Below are 19,187 nucleotides of genomic sequence, written 5' to 3' on the forward strand. Positions count from 1 at the left end.
ACACACACACACACACACACACACACACACACACACACACACACACCATACACACATATCATCTAAGAGCCTGCTACACTTTAGAAAGCCAAGATAAAAATGTCCCTTGGACATTCAAAGAGTTTTATTGCTTTGCAATGTAATCTTGTAAATACTGTTAAAACTACAGTGTCGACACTTATACAGATGACTTCTTCCATACAACCGCCCAGAATCATGAAGTCTACACCACGCCTGGCTTTGCTGCGATGCTGCATGGGGCCTGTGGGTGAGGAGTGGGATTTGAGAATGAGAGAGCCTGGCTCATATATCTCTTATACCCCTATTAGAGTTTTAAACCACCTTAGGCTCTAATTTTAATAAACAAGCAATATTTCATGAATTTTTCCTACTACCAAATAGATCATCAGCAATGACTTTCAAATAGTGAGCTGTTCAGAGAATTAAGAATAACAGCTGAGATTTAGAAATTCAATTTGCATTTATTATTTTCTTCTTCTCCTAACCAAGTGATGTACAACCATAATAACCAAAAGAGCTTTTCCAAAGCTATCCATATTTCATCATGGGAACCACAATTAAGCAAAAACCAAAGAAAAGTGGTCATGGAGCTGATTCTGACTCACAGCTGCCCCACGTGTTGCAGTGCAGAACCGTGCTCCAAAGAGTGGGATCTTTTTTTCCCATCGAAAATGTCTCTGGGGGGATCTGAATCTGAAACTTGTCAATTAGCAGCTGCATGTTTAATTATTTGTACCACCTACAGACTCCCAAAAGCATAACTAACAGGTTAATATATTGGAGTACCTACCTCTTTCAAATTGTAGCTTTTTATATCTTTGCATAATTTCAGCTGCAACCATGCATTCGATCTAAGGGGAGAAATAAAAAAAGGATAACAAGTGGAGGCTAGAATATTACACACTGTAAACTTCAGCAGAATCTGACACCCTCACCCCCAATAAGCTAGAGAACCATATGTACACATTTCAGAAAACCTCAGTGGGTTTGTGGACGTGCCTCATTCTCTTGTAGATGGCCCTGTTTAGGGCAGGCAGCATCAGGGCAGCTAATTGCAGTTTCTAGTCCTTCTTTGATCAAGAGCTCAACATACTGTTTCAGGCACTAAAAGGAAAAAAAAACAGAGAAGTGTCTGAAAACATCTTTACTTCTTTAAGGTCAAAGAAGCAGCAATGCATTTTTAATATTTTTCCCTAAAATAACCCATCAGGTACAATTAATTGTTCCATTACAATGTTATATTTTTATTATGTAGCTTTACTCATTCAACAACTATTAAAACTGTGCACCTAGTCTGTGTCAAGGACCATAGACTTGTTCACAAACCAAGGCTCCCTGTGGACAAACTCAAAGGATAGAAGAAGCAATGAATTTAACAGCAAGAAACCAGGCTTCAAGGGTTCAAGAAATACTATTTTTCAAATACACAGTATACATCAGGTACTTAATTAACTAAGCACTTTATGTCATATGTTGTTGTTGTTAAGTGTTGTTGAGTTGTAGGAGACTCATACCGTTCCTATGAACAAAAGTCCTCAACATTTGTGTGACTTTCATCCTTTCTCCAGGTTCATAGGGTTTCTGGAGGCAAGCTATTATGGAAGTGGATGCCACTCCTGCTTCCAAGCTTGTTTTAATAGGTGAGCTCCACCACTGTCCGACATGGGTAACCATTAAGGAATTTAACACATCAGTGTTAGAGTGTTCAGCTTTGCAGCAACCACAAGTTACTTCTGTACTGCAAGTGGACACACCAAGGCTATATGACCTAGAAGAACGTTTTACTTAGAACCATTAAAAACAGGCCTGAGGGTTGCAGATTAAAGTCATCTACCTTTAGCTTGGTGGCATCACTTTCTGTCCACTAGGTCAACTGAGCTCTTTCTTTGCTATTATATAGTGTCAATTAATCTTTAGAACATTCTTTCAAGAAAAAGATTGCAAGTCCTTTCTTTTCCCCCTTTTTTTTCCCATGTGAAAACTGAGACACTGAAGAAGAAAACTGTCAGGCTATCTACAGAGAAAGGCCTTAGCTTGAATTTAAACCAAGGCTTACTTGACATTGGACAGTCCAAGGTTTCTTCTCTGTGAACTCCTTTATGTTTTATAATCTTTGCTTGGTGACACCTTGCTGACCTGATAATTTACTACCAACCTTTGCTACTTGAAAGGGCTTCTTAAAATCTAGAAGTAAATCAAAATAGGTCAGAGGGAAGACACTATGTACAATTAATATAACTGATTATGAAGCCTTATGTGGTACCAATTTATTCCAACCTTGAAAAAAATCTTAGGAATGCAGTGTTTCCCTGAAAAATGACATAATAAAAACTGACTAGGCGAAAACATACATCCTGCCTCGGGTAAGCATACTACCAAAAGCAGCTAGAGATGGAAAAGCTGAAGAGCTTATATAAGAATCCAAAGAATACTAGTATCTAGGGCAATTCAGAGAAGGGCAAGCAGTGTGAAATGCCTCAACAGTGCCTTGAAACCAACTATAAATCACTATCCCACTGCACAATTTGAAGTTCATAATTTGTTATTAGATGTAGTAGCGTCGATTCTGATTCACAGCAACTCCACGCAGCAGTGTAACTGCCCCACATGGATCTTTTGACTGCAATCTCTACGGGAGCTGATTTCCAGGTCTTTTAGTCTGCAAAACCAATGGATAGGTTCAAACTGTCAACCTTTCTCAGTAACCACAGTCTAGTCATTGAACCTGAAGGACTCCTTATTGCAATGCTCTAAAAAATGAATAAGAAGGAAGTTCTGGTGGCCTAGTGGCAAGAAGCTGCACTGCAGTCCCCAGAACATGGTTCAAATCCACCAGCTGCTCCATGGAAGAAGGATAAGGCAATCTCTTCCTATGCAATTAACTGCCTCAGAAAACTCGCTGGAGGGTCAGCTATTGGTTGGTTCTGACTCTACAGTATACAAAAACAAAAATAATGATATTATTTGGATATTATAATAATATTTACCAAGCTCAGTAAAATAAAATATACCGAGGAAGATCATTTAAACAAGACTAAATTGAGATATCTCACTCAGCATAAATACTACATAATACCACTGCTACAAACAGGAGCATGTGGGTTTGGAAGGAGAATAGGAAAACAGTGGATAAATAATGGACACTGTGTTGGAACAGAAGAGGGAAAGAATCGTCCAAAAGGAATAATGATCAGGTATTTTATGTATGATAACAATCTGGAACAAGAAGTATTATTGCAAAGCAGTCTGAGAGGAAGGAGGAAGAATAAAGGAAGAAAATGTGCAACAATGAATGAATAAAGGGGGGGAGCCCCTCAAAAATCTAAAATAGCTAGAACAGCACACAGAGAACTGAAAGATGTTTAAGCTGGATTTAGAGGTTGTGACACCAGAGATATAACTGCTGGTATCAGATGGCTCATGGCTGAAAGCAGAGAACCAGAAAAATGTCCATTTGTGCTTTATTGACTATGCAAAGACATTTGGTTCATAACAAGTTATGGATAACATTGAGAAGACTTGAAATCCCAGAATACTTAATTGTGCTAATGTGAAACATATAACTAGACTTAGAGGCTACCATGTGAATGAAGCAAGGGAACACTATATGGTTTAAAATTAGGAAAGGTGTGTGTCAGGGTTATATCCTTTCTCCATACCTAATCAATCTGTATGCTGAACAAATTATTTAAGAAGCTGGACTCTATGAAGAAAAATATGGCATCGGGATTGGAGGAAGACTCATAAATAGCCTGCATTATGCAGATGACACAACCTTGGGCAGGACTTGAGTGCTTGCAGCAGAAGACCAAAGAATAGAGTCTTCAATACAAATTGCTTCTCAACAGCAAGAAAATAAAAATTATCACCAATGACCAATAGGCAACATCATGATAGATAAAAAACTGAAACTATAAGACTTTATCTTACTTGTATCTACAATCATCACCCTTGGTACCAGCATCCAGGGGATCAGGAGACTGGCTGCATTGGGAAAGTCTGCAATCTGGGATATCTCCAAATTATTGGAATTATGTTAATTTGAGGACTAAGGTGTGCCTGACTCCGTCTATGGTTTTTTCAATCACTTGCTATGAATCTACTAGATGGACAATGGATAAGAATATCAGAGAAAGAATTTATGCCTTTGAGTTATTGTGTTGAAGAGTACTGAACATTCCACGGACTGCCAAAAGAACAGACATACACATCTTGGAGAAGGAGCAGCCAGAGTGCTCCTTGAAGGCCAAAAAAAAAAAAGCTTTTTCTCACACATATTTTGGGCATTTTGCTAGGAGAGAGACATTATGTTTGGAAAGGTGGAGAATTAGCGAAGGAGAATAAGACCTTCAAACAGATGCTTTGGTACAGTGTCTGCAGTAATGTACTGGAGTATGGCAGAGATGGTGAGGATGGCACAGAATAGGACAGGGTTCAGATCTTTTGTTCATAGGGTGACCATAAATTGAACACAATGGAACGTAATAACAATAAAACCTCATCCCTCCACAATGTCTGATTCATTTCATAACAGGAATACATGCTATCATCCACTTTAAATTCTTACTAGTTCTATAGCCTAGACTAAGTTAATTTCGTTCTCAACCACATTTTCCCATTCTGTAAGTTGGAGTGGTCTGGCCAATGTCACATCAGAGTTGTAAGACTTTTCTAAAAGAGAAAGAGCTTAAAAGAAGATAGAAAGACGGATAGATACTTAATACATAAACAATTATTGGCTCCAAGTCAGTAATTTTCACTACCCACAAAAATTCACAGTAACTCATCCTTTAAATCTCAAGATAACATTTTTTTATAACAATTGGTAGACTCGAATTGCAAGCTTTTGGATTGTCAGTGCAATTCTTTACCAGTACACCACCAGGGCTCCCTAATTACAATGTGGCCTACTATACATTGTCTATCTGTGTTTCATTGATTATGCAAAGGCATTTGACTGTGTAGATCATAACAAACTGTGGCTGACTCTGAGAAGAATGGGAATCCCAGAACATTTAATCGTGCTAATGCGAAACCTATTCTTGGACCAACAGACAGTCATCAGAACAGAGCAGGGCAACACTGCATGGTTCACAATTGGGAAGGGTGTACGTCAGGGATGTGTCCTATCTCCATACCTTTTCAACCTGTATGCAGAGCAGATTATCCAAGAGGCTGGGCTCTATGAGGAGAAGCGTGGCATTAGGATTGGTGGACGAACTATCAACAATCTGCGTTATGCAGATGACACAACCCTGCTTGCTGAAACTGAGGAGGACCTCATGCACTTACTGTAGAGGGTCAAGGACTGCAGCCTTCAATATGAACTGAGGCTCAGTGTCAAGAAGACAAAAATTCTCACCACTGGACCAATCGGTAGCATCAGGATGGAGGGTGAAGAGATTGAGATTGTTCACAGCTTCAGTTTGCTCAGCTCCACGGTCAACACTCTTGGCACCAGTATCCAGGAAATCAAAAAACTTATTGTGATGAGAAAGTCTGCTGTTAGGGACCTCTCTAAAGTACTCAAGAGCAATGTTGTCTCTCTGGAGACTAAGTAAGGTCCGTCTGATACAGGCCATGGTTTTTGCAATCACTTGTTATGCATCAGAGAATTGGGCAATGACTTGGGAGGATAGAAGGAGAATTGACGCCTTTGAGCTGTGGTGCTGGAGAAGAGTATTGAATGTACCATGGACTGCCAAGAAAACAAACAGATTCACCCTAGAGAGGGTTAAACCAGGCTGTTCCTTGGAGGCAAGGATTCTGGGGCTTCATCTGACATACTTTGGACATGTTGTAAGGAGAGACAGGTCTTTAGAGAGGGACATCATGCTGGGCAGAGTGGAGGGACAGCGCAGGAGGGGAAGACCTTTTATGAGGTGGATTGACTCAGTGACTGGTAATCAGGATGGGTGTGTCAGAGGCAATGAGATTGGCACAGGATAGAGCACAGTTTAGGGCTGTTGTACATAGGGTCGCTATGAGTCGCAAGCGACTCGGTAGCACATAACAACAACAATAAACTATATATTGGGATCCTTCTGTTTTCGCCTGAATTCTGTGATCTGTTTCAGTTTCTGACAATTTTAGAGAGCCCTTGAAATGAAATGACTCACAAATATAGCTGTATTTTCCAGCCTGATAAATGAAGACAGCTTCCAAAACACCAACTATGCATGAATGATCCTATTCTTGGAGGTCTACTAGAGACACAAGAGACCAATGAGTTCAGCAACAACCCATTAAAACAAATAGGGAAAGGTGGAGAGAAGGACAAGGAAAGGGAAAATACTGAGGGAGTAGTGGCTAAATAGTCTCCATCAAGTCTGAACCCCAGCTCTGGGAAGCATCATATGACCTCTTTGGGGGAGCCAGTGGAGTGGTTTAGTGTCGTGATGAAGTGCTGAAACAATGGCTTGTTTACAGTTGAAAGAAAATTGGAATGTCCTGTTTATAGCTGTGTGAAACATGAGGAGGTAGAAAAGACCATAAGCTTTGGGCTAGGGAGAATCTTATATTCCGGGATCCACCACTGTCTAGTCTGATGTCGTAAATCAATTACTTAATGTGCTTGGGCTACCATTCCCTCAATGGTAAAACTGGGATGCTTGTTTTGTGGAGCTCCTGAGACAGAAGTAAAGCATACGAAAGCACTGAACACACTTCCTGGTACTATGAACAAAGTATATAGTGATTCTTGTTATCTTTTGTTTGTCTATCTAGGTGACGTGTTTTTATACTTCTGGGCATAAAAAAATTTAAAAAAAAAGATTATTCTTTTCCTTTACATAATTAAGTTTGTCTAAATTGGGTCTCCAGAGGACACTGGAATGTCTTAAACAGAAAGCTGACACTCCTGTGAATAGCAGAATTTAATGATAGAGCTTCATTCTCTCTAAGAAGCAAAATACAACTCTTAAAACTGGTGTGAAATTTGCACCCTGGAGACGTCTACATCTCTAAACATCATTGTTCAAGGGTTTGTATACGGCCAAGACTAGTGAGTCATGTCTGGCGGGGAGCTACCAAAGAGTGAACATTCTATGCTATTGGAATGCACCCGCACAATTTTCAAAGTGATTAAATTCTAGAAGGACCAATTTGTTTACCATATTAAGATAGATGAGTATCTGAGTATCTGACCTTGCAGCCATCAAAAATAGGCTGGGTTTTCTTCCAGATATAAAGTGGGTCATGATTCATATGTTTTTAATTCTAGTAGTAGAAAGATGTTTTCAAGTAGGCACAAATAGACAAAAATATAGAAACTTCTCCAATAACAAATACATATGTTGTTGTTGTTGTTAGGTGCCATCGAGTTGTAGATGACTCATAGTGACCCTATGAATGAAAGACCTGAGCACTGTTCATAGAGTTTCCAGAGACAAGCCCTTTCAGAAGTGGATGCCACTCCTGCTTCCAAGTTTGTTTTAATCGAGAAGCTCCACCAAACACTGTCTACCGCCTGTCCAAGGCCATCTACCCCTAGGCCAAGCCTCAGGGGACTCACTTCTGGGGGGAAGAGCAGTAACACACACCAAACACAAGCCCCCCCCACCCAAAGCACATAACCCCACAAGCTTGTGACCGCCAGCAAGAAGCCAGAGAGAACCCTGGGTAGAGTCATCCAGGAACAGCATGGCCTCCCCTCTCTCTTCGGGGCTTTAAGATACCACCTGCCTTAAGCCTCAAGTGCCTCACTAATAGCCTCATTCATATTATTAATATCAAAATTAACTTTAATAATCAAATGCCTTTTTAAAATTTTTATTGGTTTGAATGTAATAATTCATAGACATCATTATTTTATATAGCCATTCACAGATGTTGTTTCATTCATGTTCCTTATGTTTTACATAATCATATATATATAATGAATTGCCACTGATCAATACTTATTATTAATCCATCTTTTCAAGTCTCCACTGAAACTTTCCCATTCATTAACCCCCTTCCACTCACCAACCTCTAGCCCAGTGATTCCCTCTCCCCCGTTTTTTGCTCCCTCATTCTCCCCTTCCTCTTTTCCTTTGGAACATTTGTATATATCTTGATCTGTTACTCCATTTTTACAATAATGGTCTTATGCAATATCTGTGCTTGTGAGAATGTGTTAGGTCACTCAGTATAATGCTGTCTAGACTCTACTATGTTATATAGTATTTTACAAAATTGTTGCTCCTTAGTGCTGCATAGTACTCCATTGGGTAGATGTACCACAATTTCTCAATCCATTAGTTTGATGGACATTTGTGCCGTTTCCATTTCCCTGCCATTGTGAATAACGCTGCTAGGAATGTAGGTGTGCATACGTCCTTCATTCATGCTGGATTTTTTATTTTCTTGGGAAGCATTTCTAGCAGTAGAATAGCTGAGTCATATGAGATGTCTATGTTCAGCTTTTTAAGGAAAAAGCAACCTGTCTTCTACAGTAGTTGTACTATTTTACAACCTTACCAGCAAGATACAAATGTTATAATCATCTCTCTGCATCCTCTCCAATATTTATTGTTTGCTGTGTTGTTAAACGTTGTTACTGCTATTGGGGTGAGATGTTATGTCACTGTTATTTTGACTTGCATCTCTCTGATTGCTAGTGATTGGGAATACTTCCTCCTGTTTCTTGGCAATTGAATGTTCTCCTTTGTGAAAGTCCTTTCCTGTCTTTTGCACATTTTGTGATCAGTTTATCAGTCTGTTTCTTGGTGGCCCTATGGTACTCTAAACTTTGTTTGTTTGTTTGTTTATTCATTTTATTATTTTTTTAATGGGAGAAGCCAAAGCAGTGGCTAGTCCTTTTTGGAAAGAAGGTAACATTCCGGCACATTAGGCCACATCAATGGCAGTATGAGCACATTATGGGGCTCGCTCAGTGAGTTAACTGATGGGGCACCAGCTTATAATGGGTTCCACATTTAGGGCATCACTGAACCTCACCTTTGTGTAACCTAAACCAGATCACAGCACTGCCATCTTCTTCAGCAATCCAGCCTACTATTTTATTATGGATGATAGAGGGAACTAAATTAGGATCTTCCTTGGTGCCTACAGGTGCCTTTGGAGCAAGTATATTGTATGGCTCCTGGGCTTTCCAAGTAGCCATCATGAACCCTGTCGCCAGTTCATCTTTGGTCAGAAAACCACCTCCAGACACCATAGATTCTGTCAACTTTAGTTATGAGACCCTTTATGAAATATTCTCAAATGGTCCAAACCCTCCCCAAATCTGTGGGTTTTCTTTTCACCCTATTGGAAAAGTTTTGATGCACACAGGTATTCGATCTCAAGAAGATTCCATTCATCGATTTTTTTTCTTCTCAGAGTTTACATTTTTTTTTTTTTACTATGTCTGCAATCCTATTATGCCATAAACCAGGGATTCTAACTTTATTCTCATTGGAACTTTGATCTTGGATTTTATCTGTAGGTCTCTTAACAACAAACAAATAAGAACAAGCTAATCCCACAGTCTCTAGTAGAAAGGAAATTATAAGGATAAGGATGGAAATTGTTGGAATAAAAACAAAATAATGGATTTAAGTCATAAACAAAACCAGGACCTAATTCTTGAAAAGGTTTAATAAACTAGACAAACCACTGGAAAATTCAAAAAGAAAAGACATAAAGACATAAGAAATAAAAGAAAAAGAGACGCTGGTGGCCCAGAGGCAAGAAGCTGAGCTGTAATCCCAAAGGTGCATGACTGGAATCTACCAGATGCTATGCTGGAGGAAGGGCAATCTCCTCCTGTGCCAGTAGGATCCAATTCAATGGCACACAACAAGGAAAAAAAAAAAGAAAAAAGAAATGGAAGAAGTAACATAACAACAGAATCAGCCAACATTAAATCAATAGTATTACAATATTATGAAAAACTTTACTCCAATAAATTTGAAAACCTAGATGAAATGGATAAATTCATAGAAATCCACACACTACCAGATAGGTACAGACAGATGTAGAACACTGGAACAGACTCATCACAAAAGAAGAAATCAAGCATGTCATAAAAAAGACTACACTCCTTTCCCAAAAAAAGTCCTAGCTCAGAGATGAATGATCCTCATTTCTACTTAATTTATTTCATAAAATGGAAACAGAAAGGGGGCTCTGATGGTCTAGTGGTAAGAAATTGGGCTGCAATCCCAAAGGAATGTGGTTTGAATCCACCAGACACCTCACAGGAGAAGGATGGGCAATCTCCTCCCATGTGACTGTAAACACCTGCTGGAGGATCAGTTCCAACTCAATGGCACACAACAACAATGGATCACACAGAAACATAGACAAAATAAGGAACACTCGCAGAGTCATTCTATGAAGCAAGCATAGCCCTAATACCAAAACCAGGTAAAGATGACACTAAAAAAAGAAAACTGTAGATCAATATTTCTCATGATCTTTAACAAAATCCTGGACAATAGAATGCAACAATATATTTAAAAAAAATAAAATTCATCGTGACCAAATAGTATTTGTAACAGGAATACAGGGATGGTTCAATATAAGAAAAATTATTACTGTAATTCACCACATTAACAACACAAAGAATAAGAAATAGCCTGACTATCAAGTGATGCAGAAAAAGCCTTTGACAAAATCCAGCATCCCTTCTTGTCAGCAAAATAGGAACAGAGGAGAATCTCTTCAACATAGTGAAAACTTACACACAAAACCAAAAGCAAACATTATTTTAGCTGAGAGAGACTAAAATTCCCCTTATGAACAGGGACTAGGAAAGGCTTCCCACTATAACTGCTCCTACTAAACAATGTATTAGAAGTTCTATTTAAGTCAAATAAGGTAAAAGAAGGAAGCAAGAGGTATCCCAATTGGCAGAGAAGTGGTGAAACAGTTACTATATGCAAATGACATGATAGTGTACACAGTAAACCCCAAAGGCACAATCAAGATCAATCTACAAAAATCCATTAGATTTCTCTACAACAACAAAGAAAGCACGGAAAAATAAATTAGATACAAAATACTATTTATAATAGCCAACAACAAAAGAAATACTTAGGAATAAATTTAACCAGAGACAAAAAAAAAAAAGGTTTTTATAAGGAAAATTACAACATTCTACTATAAGGAACAATAAGAATGGAAAATATTCTCTATTCATGGATAGGGACATTCAACATTGTGAAAATGTTAATCCTATTGAAAGCAATATACAGATTCAATAGAATCCCAATACAGATACCAAATTCATTCTTCAAAGACACAGCTTTGGCAATTTCTAGTTTCATTTTTAGAAAGGAAAGAGACTCAGAAAAAGCAAAGCTCTTCTGAAAAACAAAAATGAAGTGTCTCATTCCCTGATTTCAAAATCTACTGCACAGTCGTATTAATCAAAACAGCATGGTACCGATACAACAACAGACACATAGATTAATGGAATAGAGTCAAGAATCCAGAAATCAATCTATCAACAAATATGGTTAACCAGTATTTGACAAAATAACTGAAGCCATTAAAAGGGGAAATGACAGCCTCTTTGACAAATGGTGCTGGCAAAACTGGACATCTACTAGCAGAAAACTGAAACAGGATCTACATTTCATACCACACACAAAAAATCAAATCAAGTGCTTTTTAAGTGTCAGGCTCTGCGCAAATTTCATACATTTATCAGGTTACCAAACAAGCACACACTATGAATTGTCATCCTCTTTTTATAGATGGGAAAACTGAGCTGCTGGAGGTTAAGTAACCATTCCAAAGCTGTTACTTCTAAGTAGTGTATCTAAAACATAAGCACTGACATGATTAACTCCAAACTTGGTGGGAGGCACTTTTTGCCTCTCTCTTTCATAAGCAAACATGTACTTTTGAGTAACCTTGTAAACTTTTTCTTAGAACAAAGATTTGCATATACTTGAAACTGGTATGATCTGCGTTAACTCAGCTGTATCTTTTTATATTTGCATGATGCTAGTATTGAAAGATGGTCCAAGACTTCAAGGCATTCACAGCTCAGTGTGGACAAACATAGAAGCAGATATTTAAAACACAGTGTACCCAAAGCTTTAATGGAGGGAGAAATAGACAACTATTAGGATAGAGAGGAAAAGCCCCACCTAGGTGGGGTCAGAAAAGGTTTTCCAAAGATAAAAGGTTGACTGGAGTGCCAGGGCATTCCAGGAAAAGAGAAATTAGCTGTATGAAGTTAGCTAATACAGGGAGTGTGAAAGGGGAAAGCAGTGGGTGGCATTAGCTACAGAAGGCTTCAGGCATTTAATTTTCCATTTTCTTTTCCAATTCTTTATACACCCATGTCAAAAGATGAGCAGGAACCACCACTGGCTTGCTAGATATCCATCCATTGTATCACAAGTTTCCATCTAAAGAGCAGTGTACCACAGAGACAATCCACCTCATCTAAAACCACAGCAAAACGGAATTTTGTGTTTTCTCACTTTAAAGTCCATTGGCAATTAGTATCTGCTACAAAACAAAAAGTCTAAAAAAATGTAGTCAAAGGTGACTACTAAGTAATTTAACACTAATCTTGGAAGGATCATTAAAAAGTATCACACACAGCTCATTATAAATTCTTGCAGAACCCCACTGAACAGTAAGTCTGGACTTTGGAAGCACACAGACCAAGTTTGAATTTCAGCTCTTCCACTTACAGACGTGTGACTAAGAAAAGGCATGCTACTATACTGAGCCTCTGTCTTCTCATGTTGTTGGCATGAGATCATAGAAAAATGATCACTGTAAAGTATGGAGACTCTAGGGACAGCAGTTCTCTAGAATATTTCTAAATGCATGTTTACCCAGTATTTTGTTTGGCATTTTTGTAACCATCAATATTTTATTGTTTATTTTTCTCTAATAATCTACAAGTTATATGAAAGCAAGAATCTATTATTATTCATTCTAATCCCTGTGGCTTAACGCAGAGTGCCAGTAAGTAACTGGAAGCTCTGTAGAGTTCATTGAAAACTGCTTTATTAACTCAGAGGCCATGCATCTCCGGCTGTTTGAATTCACGAGCGGCTCTAGGGGAGAAAGACAGGCTATTCTCCTGTATAAGTTACAATCTTTGAAAACCTGCTGGAAAGTCAGCAGGTTCTGACTGGACCACAATGAGTTTAAGTTACTTTAGTATGTACAAGGGATTTAAAAAGGCAATGCAAACAGAAAGATGACAGGCAAATGGATAGATGAGTAGAACATGTAGAAAATGACCAGACACCTGACAATTCACATTCTTCTAAATCTCTTGGCAGAATCACTGGAGCCCTGAGCAAAGGGATGTGCCACTTTGCATGTTACTATTACACACCAGCAAGACTTGCAGGCCTTGTCCTCGCCACGGGCTGAGAGATGGAGCCTTTCTCTTCAGAGCTGCTGTCCAGAAGGCTGGGACCACCACCTAATTCTGCTTTACAAGGAAAGCTTCATGAGAATCTTCTGAATAACCCTCTCCAGGTGGCCCTGGGAACCTAGAGCAAACCTCCCAGCAAACTCTGTAGTGTATTCGATTACACAGATCACTTTTTCTCCAAACCCACAGGAATGTAAACTTAATCATGAGCAAAGTAGTCTAAAAAAGGAATGTCACTTTTGTGCAATTATTAGAAAAAAGTAAAGTCAAATTTTGTCCCTCCTAACATAGCCTGTGCTTTTGGTAAACCAGTAGATTTACCATCTCTTAAACAAATAAGCCCTGTGCTCTTTGACTTCCACAGATTTTTTTTTTCTTTCTGTAACTTCTACAACAAATGTGATACACAAGAGAGAGAGGTTGGCTTCACAATCAATTGCTTCTAAATTCAGATTAACACTCAGATCCCATATGTTGTGTTACTGTGGATCTTATCCTTAAGGTTTCTAAAACTCAGTTTTCTCGCTGCACAACAAGGATAGTGAAATGGAGAAGCTTAGTGGTAAGAAGCTGCACTGCAACCCCAAAGGCACACGTTCAAATCCACCAGGTGCACCATCGAAGAACAAAGGGATATTTCCTCTTGTGTAATTAACTGCCTCTGAAAACCCTCTGGGGGTCGGGAGGTGTCAGCAATGAGTTGTTTCCAAGTTGATACACGACACAACGTTTGTTAGAAGAAAGGAATTTGTCCCACATAAAGTTGCAACAAACATTTCATTTTCTTGGCTATGCTATGTATCTCCTGCTTGCTAGCTTTATTCTATCCATGTGAACGTTCTACGAAGTTTTCTAGCTCATTCTAGTCCAAGCTGAAGTGACAAGGATCAAAGTCAGGGCTAAAGCTCTGCATTTCCCTCAGAATCCTAGAATTGCAACCTGACAGAGCTGACTGCCTGCATAGAGTATCAGTGCATGTTTTATCATCCAACAGCAGATTAAAACAAAAACAACGTTGTCAAAAGAGTTGGGTCCAACTCATAGTGACTCCATGTGTGTCCGAATAGAACTGTGCGCCATAAGGTTTCAAGGCTGAGACTGGTCAGAAACAGACCACTCGGCCTTGTCTTCTGAGTTGCCTTTGGGAACATCTGTACCACTAACCTGCCAGGATTCTGGTCCACAGCCAAGTGCTTAACACAGTTCCCAGAAGTTATGGTACTGTGAATTTTATTCTTAAGGCTTCTAAAGCTCAGTTCCTTCACTGCAATACAAAGATAGTAACATGGACAGGCTTAGTGGTACGAAGCTGTGCTGCAATCTCAAAGGCATGCAGCTTGTATCCACCAGCTGTACGGCAGGAGAATAATGGGACAACATAACACTTACGCATCATTCAGTTAGAATTGACCCGTAGCTGACCAACATTCCCCACCCCCAGCAGGTTTTCAGAGGTAGTAAGTCACACAGGAGGAGAAGCTGATGGATTTGAATCACATGCCTTTGGGTTGGCTGTGGCCACAACACTAGAGATTCTTAAAAACAGAAAAGAACTTTGTATTTCTGTGTACCTCTCAGAGGGCCTAACACAGGGCCTTGCTGTCACATATACTGAATAAAGATGCAAACTGATAGATTTGGGGCTTATGCCTTCCCTTTTGAGAACACTAAGTCCAAATATATCAGTTGTGAGCTTTTCATTTGTTTGGGATTTATAGGTCAACTGAGCCAGTGAGTGCTGGGTCCATACTTTTTCCAAACTGTGAAGCAGGCAGAGGGGTCTGGAGGGGGCTTCTACTTCAATGCAATTTCAGTCTCAAAGGAGCAACACGTGGAGATGGACAAACAGGGCTGTCCCGTGAAGTAAGAGGAAGGCAGCCTGTTCATTGTTTTTCCATAGGGAAGAAACTATTAATTAAAATGCTGGTGAAATTGGAGAAGTCTTTATTTAGCTGGGCCCATCCAAGCCAAAGAAGCATCAGACGAAAGGTGTGAGGGTTTGATAATAAGCGTTGTGTTCGAGAAACATTTTTTGGCCCCGGTGGAACGTAGGAAGGATGTGGTGAGGGACGAGCCTGGAAAGTACCCAGAGCCAAGCTGAGCAGTATGATTTTGTTTATAGAGGCAATAGAGCCTTCAAAGTGCATGTGGAGGGGTATTACATTATGAAAACAGTCCTTTATAAGACTCCACACTCAGCAGAATGAGGATTAACCTGCTGGTTGGCAAATTAGACAAGCCCACACCAAGGATTCTCAGGCAGGGCATCATGCCACCCTAGCTTTGGGGAAGTCGTTGTAAGAGAACTGCTCATGCAGGCAGTTTATTAGTTGTCGTTAAATGCCATCAAGTCAAGTATGACTCACAGTGGCCCCAGGAACAACAGATCTGAACCCTGTCTTATCATATGAAATCCTCACACTCTATCTATTCTAACACACTCTATCAGTCCACGAGGTTGAGTGTCTTCCTCTCCTTCACTGCCCTCAACCTTTTCAAGAATGAAGTTCCTTTCCAAGGAATAGCCTCTCCAGGCAACATGTCTGTAGTATGTGAGATGAAGCTTCATCATCTTTGCCTCCAAGGAGCATTCTGGCTGCACCTTCTACAAGATATATGTGTTTGCTTTTTTTAGCTGTCCATGTTGACCTAGTGGATAGAAAGTTATACTACCAAGCCAAAAATACTTTATTTTAATCTGTTGCCCTCAGGTCTGGTTTTAATTGTTTTTGGTTAAACATTCTTCTAAGTGTTATAGCACTGGTCTGCCCATTTGCTGTAGAGAGGTAACTCTTGGTTGCTGTGATGCTGAACACTGTGACACTGATGTGTCAAATGCAATATTGGTCACCCATGGTGGACAGGGTTTGGTGGAGCTTCCCAATTAAAACAAGCTTGGAAGCAGGAGTGGCATCCACTTCCATAATAGCTTGCCTCTGGAAACTCTACGAACATGGAGAAACAGTGAAAGTTATACAAGTGTTCAGGTCTTTCATTCAGAGTTGCTATGAATCATCTATGACTCAACAGCACTTAACAACAACATTGGATATTCAGTACTCTCCATTAACACCACAGTTAAAAAACAGCAATTCTTTTCTGTCATCCAGGGTAGGTGGTACAACCTGTGCTCTGACCTGTAATGTTGTAGCGTACCATAGAGTCAGAAATGATCCATAGCTGACTCTCCATAGCATCTTATAATGTGAATATTCTGACATGTTGCACATGAATTCATGTGTTGAGTTCACACACAAAAGATGTGTGACGTCTGCTTTTTCTTCCCAGAATTACCCTGTTATGAAAACTGAAGTAATGATCAAGGCGATAGAGAAGCTGTTGCTATATACCATTGAGGTGGGACCCACCAGGTGGGGTTTGCAGAAGGCAGTAAATAGCATGAGAAGAGATTGCCCATCTACTTCCAAGAACTGCTGGTGGATTTGGTCTTTAGATTGGCAGCAAAATTCCTTACCACTAAGCCTGCAGAGCTCCCTATTGGAGAAGCAGGTAGAAGTAATAAATGACAATTGACTGAGCTCAGGACTTGAGGGTAGGAAGAGGCTAAATCCAAATTCAACTCACTTTTTTAAAATCTATTTCAAAATGACCCTGTAGAACTGTCCACAGGGTTTCAAGGGCATAAATCTTTACAGAAGCAGATTGCCTCATCTTTCTCCTGTAAAGTGTCCAGTGAGTTTAAACTGCCACCCTTCTCTTTAGCATCCACTGTGTCACCAGGACTCCTGAGAGTGAGACTAGGAGGTAATATTTTAAAAGGGTTTGAAGATGACTAGGAGTTCCAGCTACAAGCTTGGAGGAATTCTGAATCTCAGCTGGGATTTTTCCATTGCTCCTGTTTGGACATAAGAAGAGACTGAAGCTGAAGCTATGCTTTGGCTTTGTTCTTTCACAGAGAAAAACAAACCATTTAAGCCCCTTCCCTAATCTCTCTGAGACAGAGTTCTTCTGGTTTAGAGACTCTGGAGAGAATGTGACATTCTATCCAGAGAATGGAGCACATATTTTTGCCATCATGGTTCTAATCCAAGCTGTAAGAAAAGCAACGGTTGTTGACATCATGTTCTACGTGTTTGATATTTAAACTTATTGTCAGAGTGGAGCAAAAATTAGTATGTGATTCAACCAAGTCTTTAGAAAGAACTCTCAGTGGAGTGCAAAATAAACATAGTTGTGTAGGAAAGTATCCAGACAAGCAACACCAAACTTAAAAGACAAGTACATTAAGAGGGTTGCCATCTCATCCACCCAACAAATACTCAATGACTCTGAACCAAGGGGGTTCAATAGAGAGAAAAACATGGTGACTCAAAAGTTTTAATAAATTCTAAATTTTGAGTGTAGCTAAAAGCTTAGACCACACCTGATCTGTCAGTTTGCTGTACTGTGTAAGAAGCCAAAACTATAAAAGCAATAGATAAGCACAGATTGGATTTTTATTCATTCATGGCTGCCATGGAGTTGGAACTGATTCATAGCTGACCCTCTGGCAGGTTTCTAAGGCTGAGAGTAACATTAAGGAGATGGCCCATCTTTCTCCCACAGAGAGGCTGGTGGACTCAAACCGCCAGGCAGGCACAGGCTTTGGGATAACAGTGCAATTTTCCACGACAAAACCACCTCAGCTCCTTTGCATTATTGTTGCAGGTTGAATAAGTGTACTTCTGTGTTAAACTGTGTGACATCTGTTTATGTGTGAATTTCAGTAGACATGTTAGAGAAGTGTATGCAAATACAAGATGACTTTGAGAGTTTGATATTTTGATAATGTGACCATTTGAGTAAGGACTCAGTATTACTGAAGGTCAAAAAACCCTCATAAGGCAACAACTCATTAATTTAGCATCTGCATTTTCCAGACAACTAATGTATATGCCAACAAATGGTGGGATCATGAGAAACTTTTTGTTTTGTCTCATAAATAAGAAAAGTTTTAAAGAGATCTTTAATGGGAATGAGAATCATAGGCAGGAAATAGGAATATTACAGTTGTATGTGGGCATTATTACCAAGGTAATAAAGTGCTCTCGGATTCCCATTCTTCTCAAAGTTAGCCATAATTTGTTATGATCCACTGTCAAACGAATTTGTAGTCAATAAAGCAGAAATAGACATTCTTCTGGTATTCTTTACTTTTAGCCAGGATCCATCTGACATCAGCAATGATATCCCTGGTACCACAGCCTCTTCTAAATCCTATTTAAACTTCCGGCAGTACCCTACGTATGTACTGTTCTAGCCATTTTTAAATTATCTTCAGCAGTATTTTGCTTTCATGTGATATTAACGATATTATTTAATAATTTCTACATCTGTTAGATCACAGATCAGTTAGATTTCTTGGGAATTGAAAAAATACAGACCTCTTTCAGTTCATTGGCCAGATATCTGTCCTCCAAAATTTCCTGGCATAGTTGGTAAGTGCATAACAAGACTGCATCTGTTAAATGAAACAAGTCAATTGGCATCACATTGATTCTTGGGGCCTTATTTTTTTATTTTTATTTTTTTTGCCAATGCCTTGAATGCAGCTTCCATTTCTTCCTTTTTACCACTGACTCCTGCTCTTATGTTACTTCCTGAAATTTTTCAGTGTCAATAAGTTCTTTTTGGTACAGTGATTCTGTATATTACATCCATCTTTTCTCTACTAGTTTATTTATAAAATTTGAATACAAATAAATAAATTGAAAGAATTTTGTTCCATCCATCTTCTATTGATGCTTTCTGGGTCATTCAACTTATTGCCCACAGCATCTTTCAATATTGCGACTTGAAGCTTAAATTCATTTTTCAATTCTCT

The 19,187-nt window shown here is 39.2% G+C and overlaps 1 protein-coding gene across 1 annotated transcript in view; it reads right to left on the bottom strand.

Moving 5' to 3' along the window:
- Positions 1-19,187, bottom strand: part of RNF144A (ring finger protein 144A) — an 82,364-nt gene that overhangs the window by 46,285 nt on the left and 16,892 nt on the right. The window contains exons 2-3 of the mRNA XM_006895732.1: positions 1,021-1,125; positions 812-872 (exon numbers count right to left, since the gene is read on the bottom strand). Coding sequence (XP_006895794.1) covers positions 812-872; positions 1,021-1,125 — 166 coding nt within the window. The remainder of the gene's footprint in view (positions 1-811; positions 873-1,020; positions 1,126-19,187) is intronic.

The sequence above is a fragment of the Elephantulus edwardii genome, unplaced genomic scaffold (assembly GCF_000299155.1).
Source record: "Elephantulus edwardii isolate Elephantulus edwardi_28Jun2011 unplaced genomic scaffold, EleEdw1.0 scaffold00175, whole genome shotgun sequence".
NCBI lineage: Eukaryota > Metazoa > Chordata > Mammalia > Macroscelidea > Macroscelididae > Elephantulus > Elephantulus edwardii.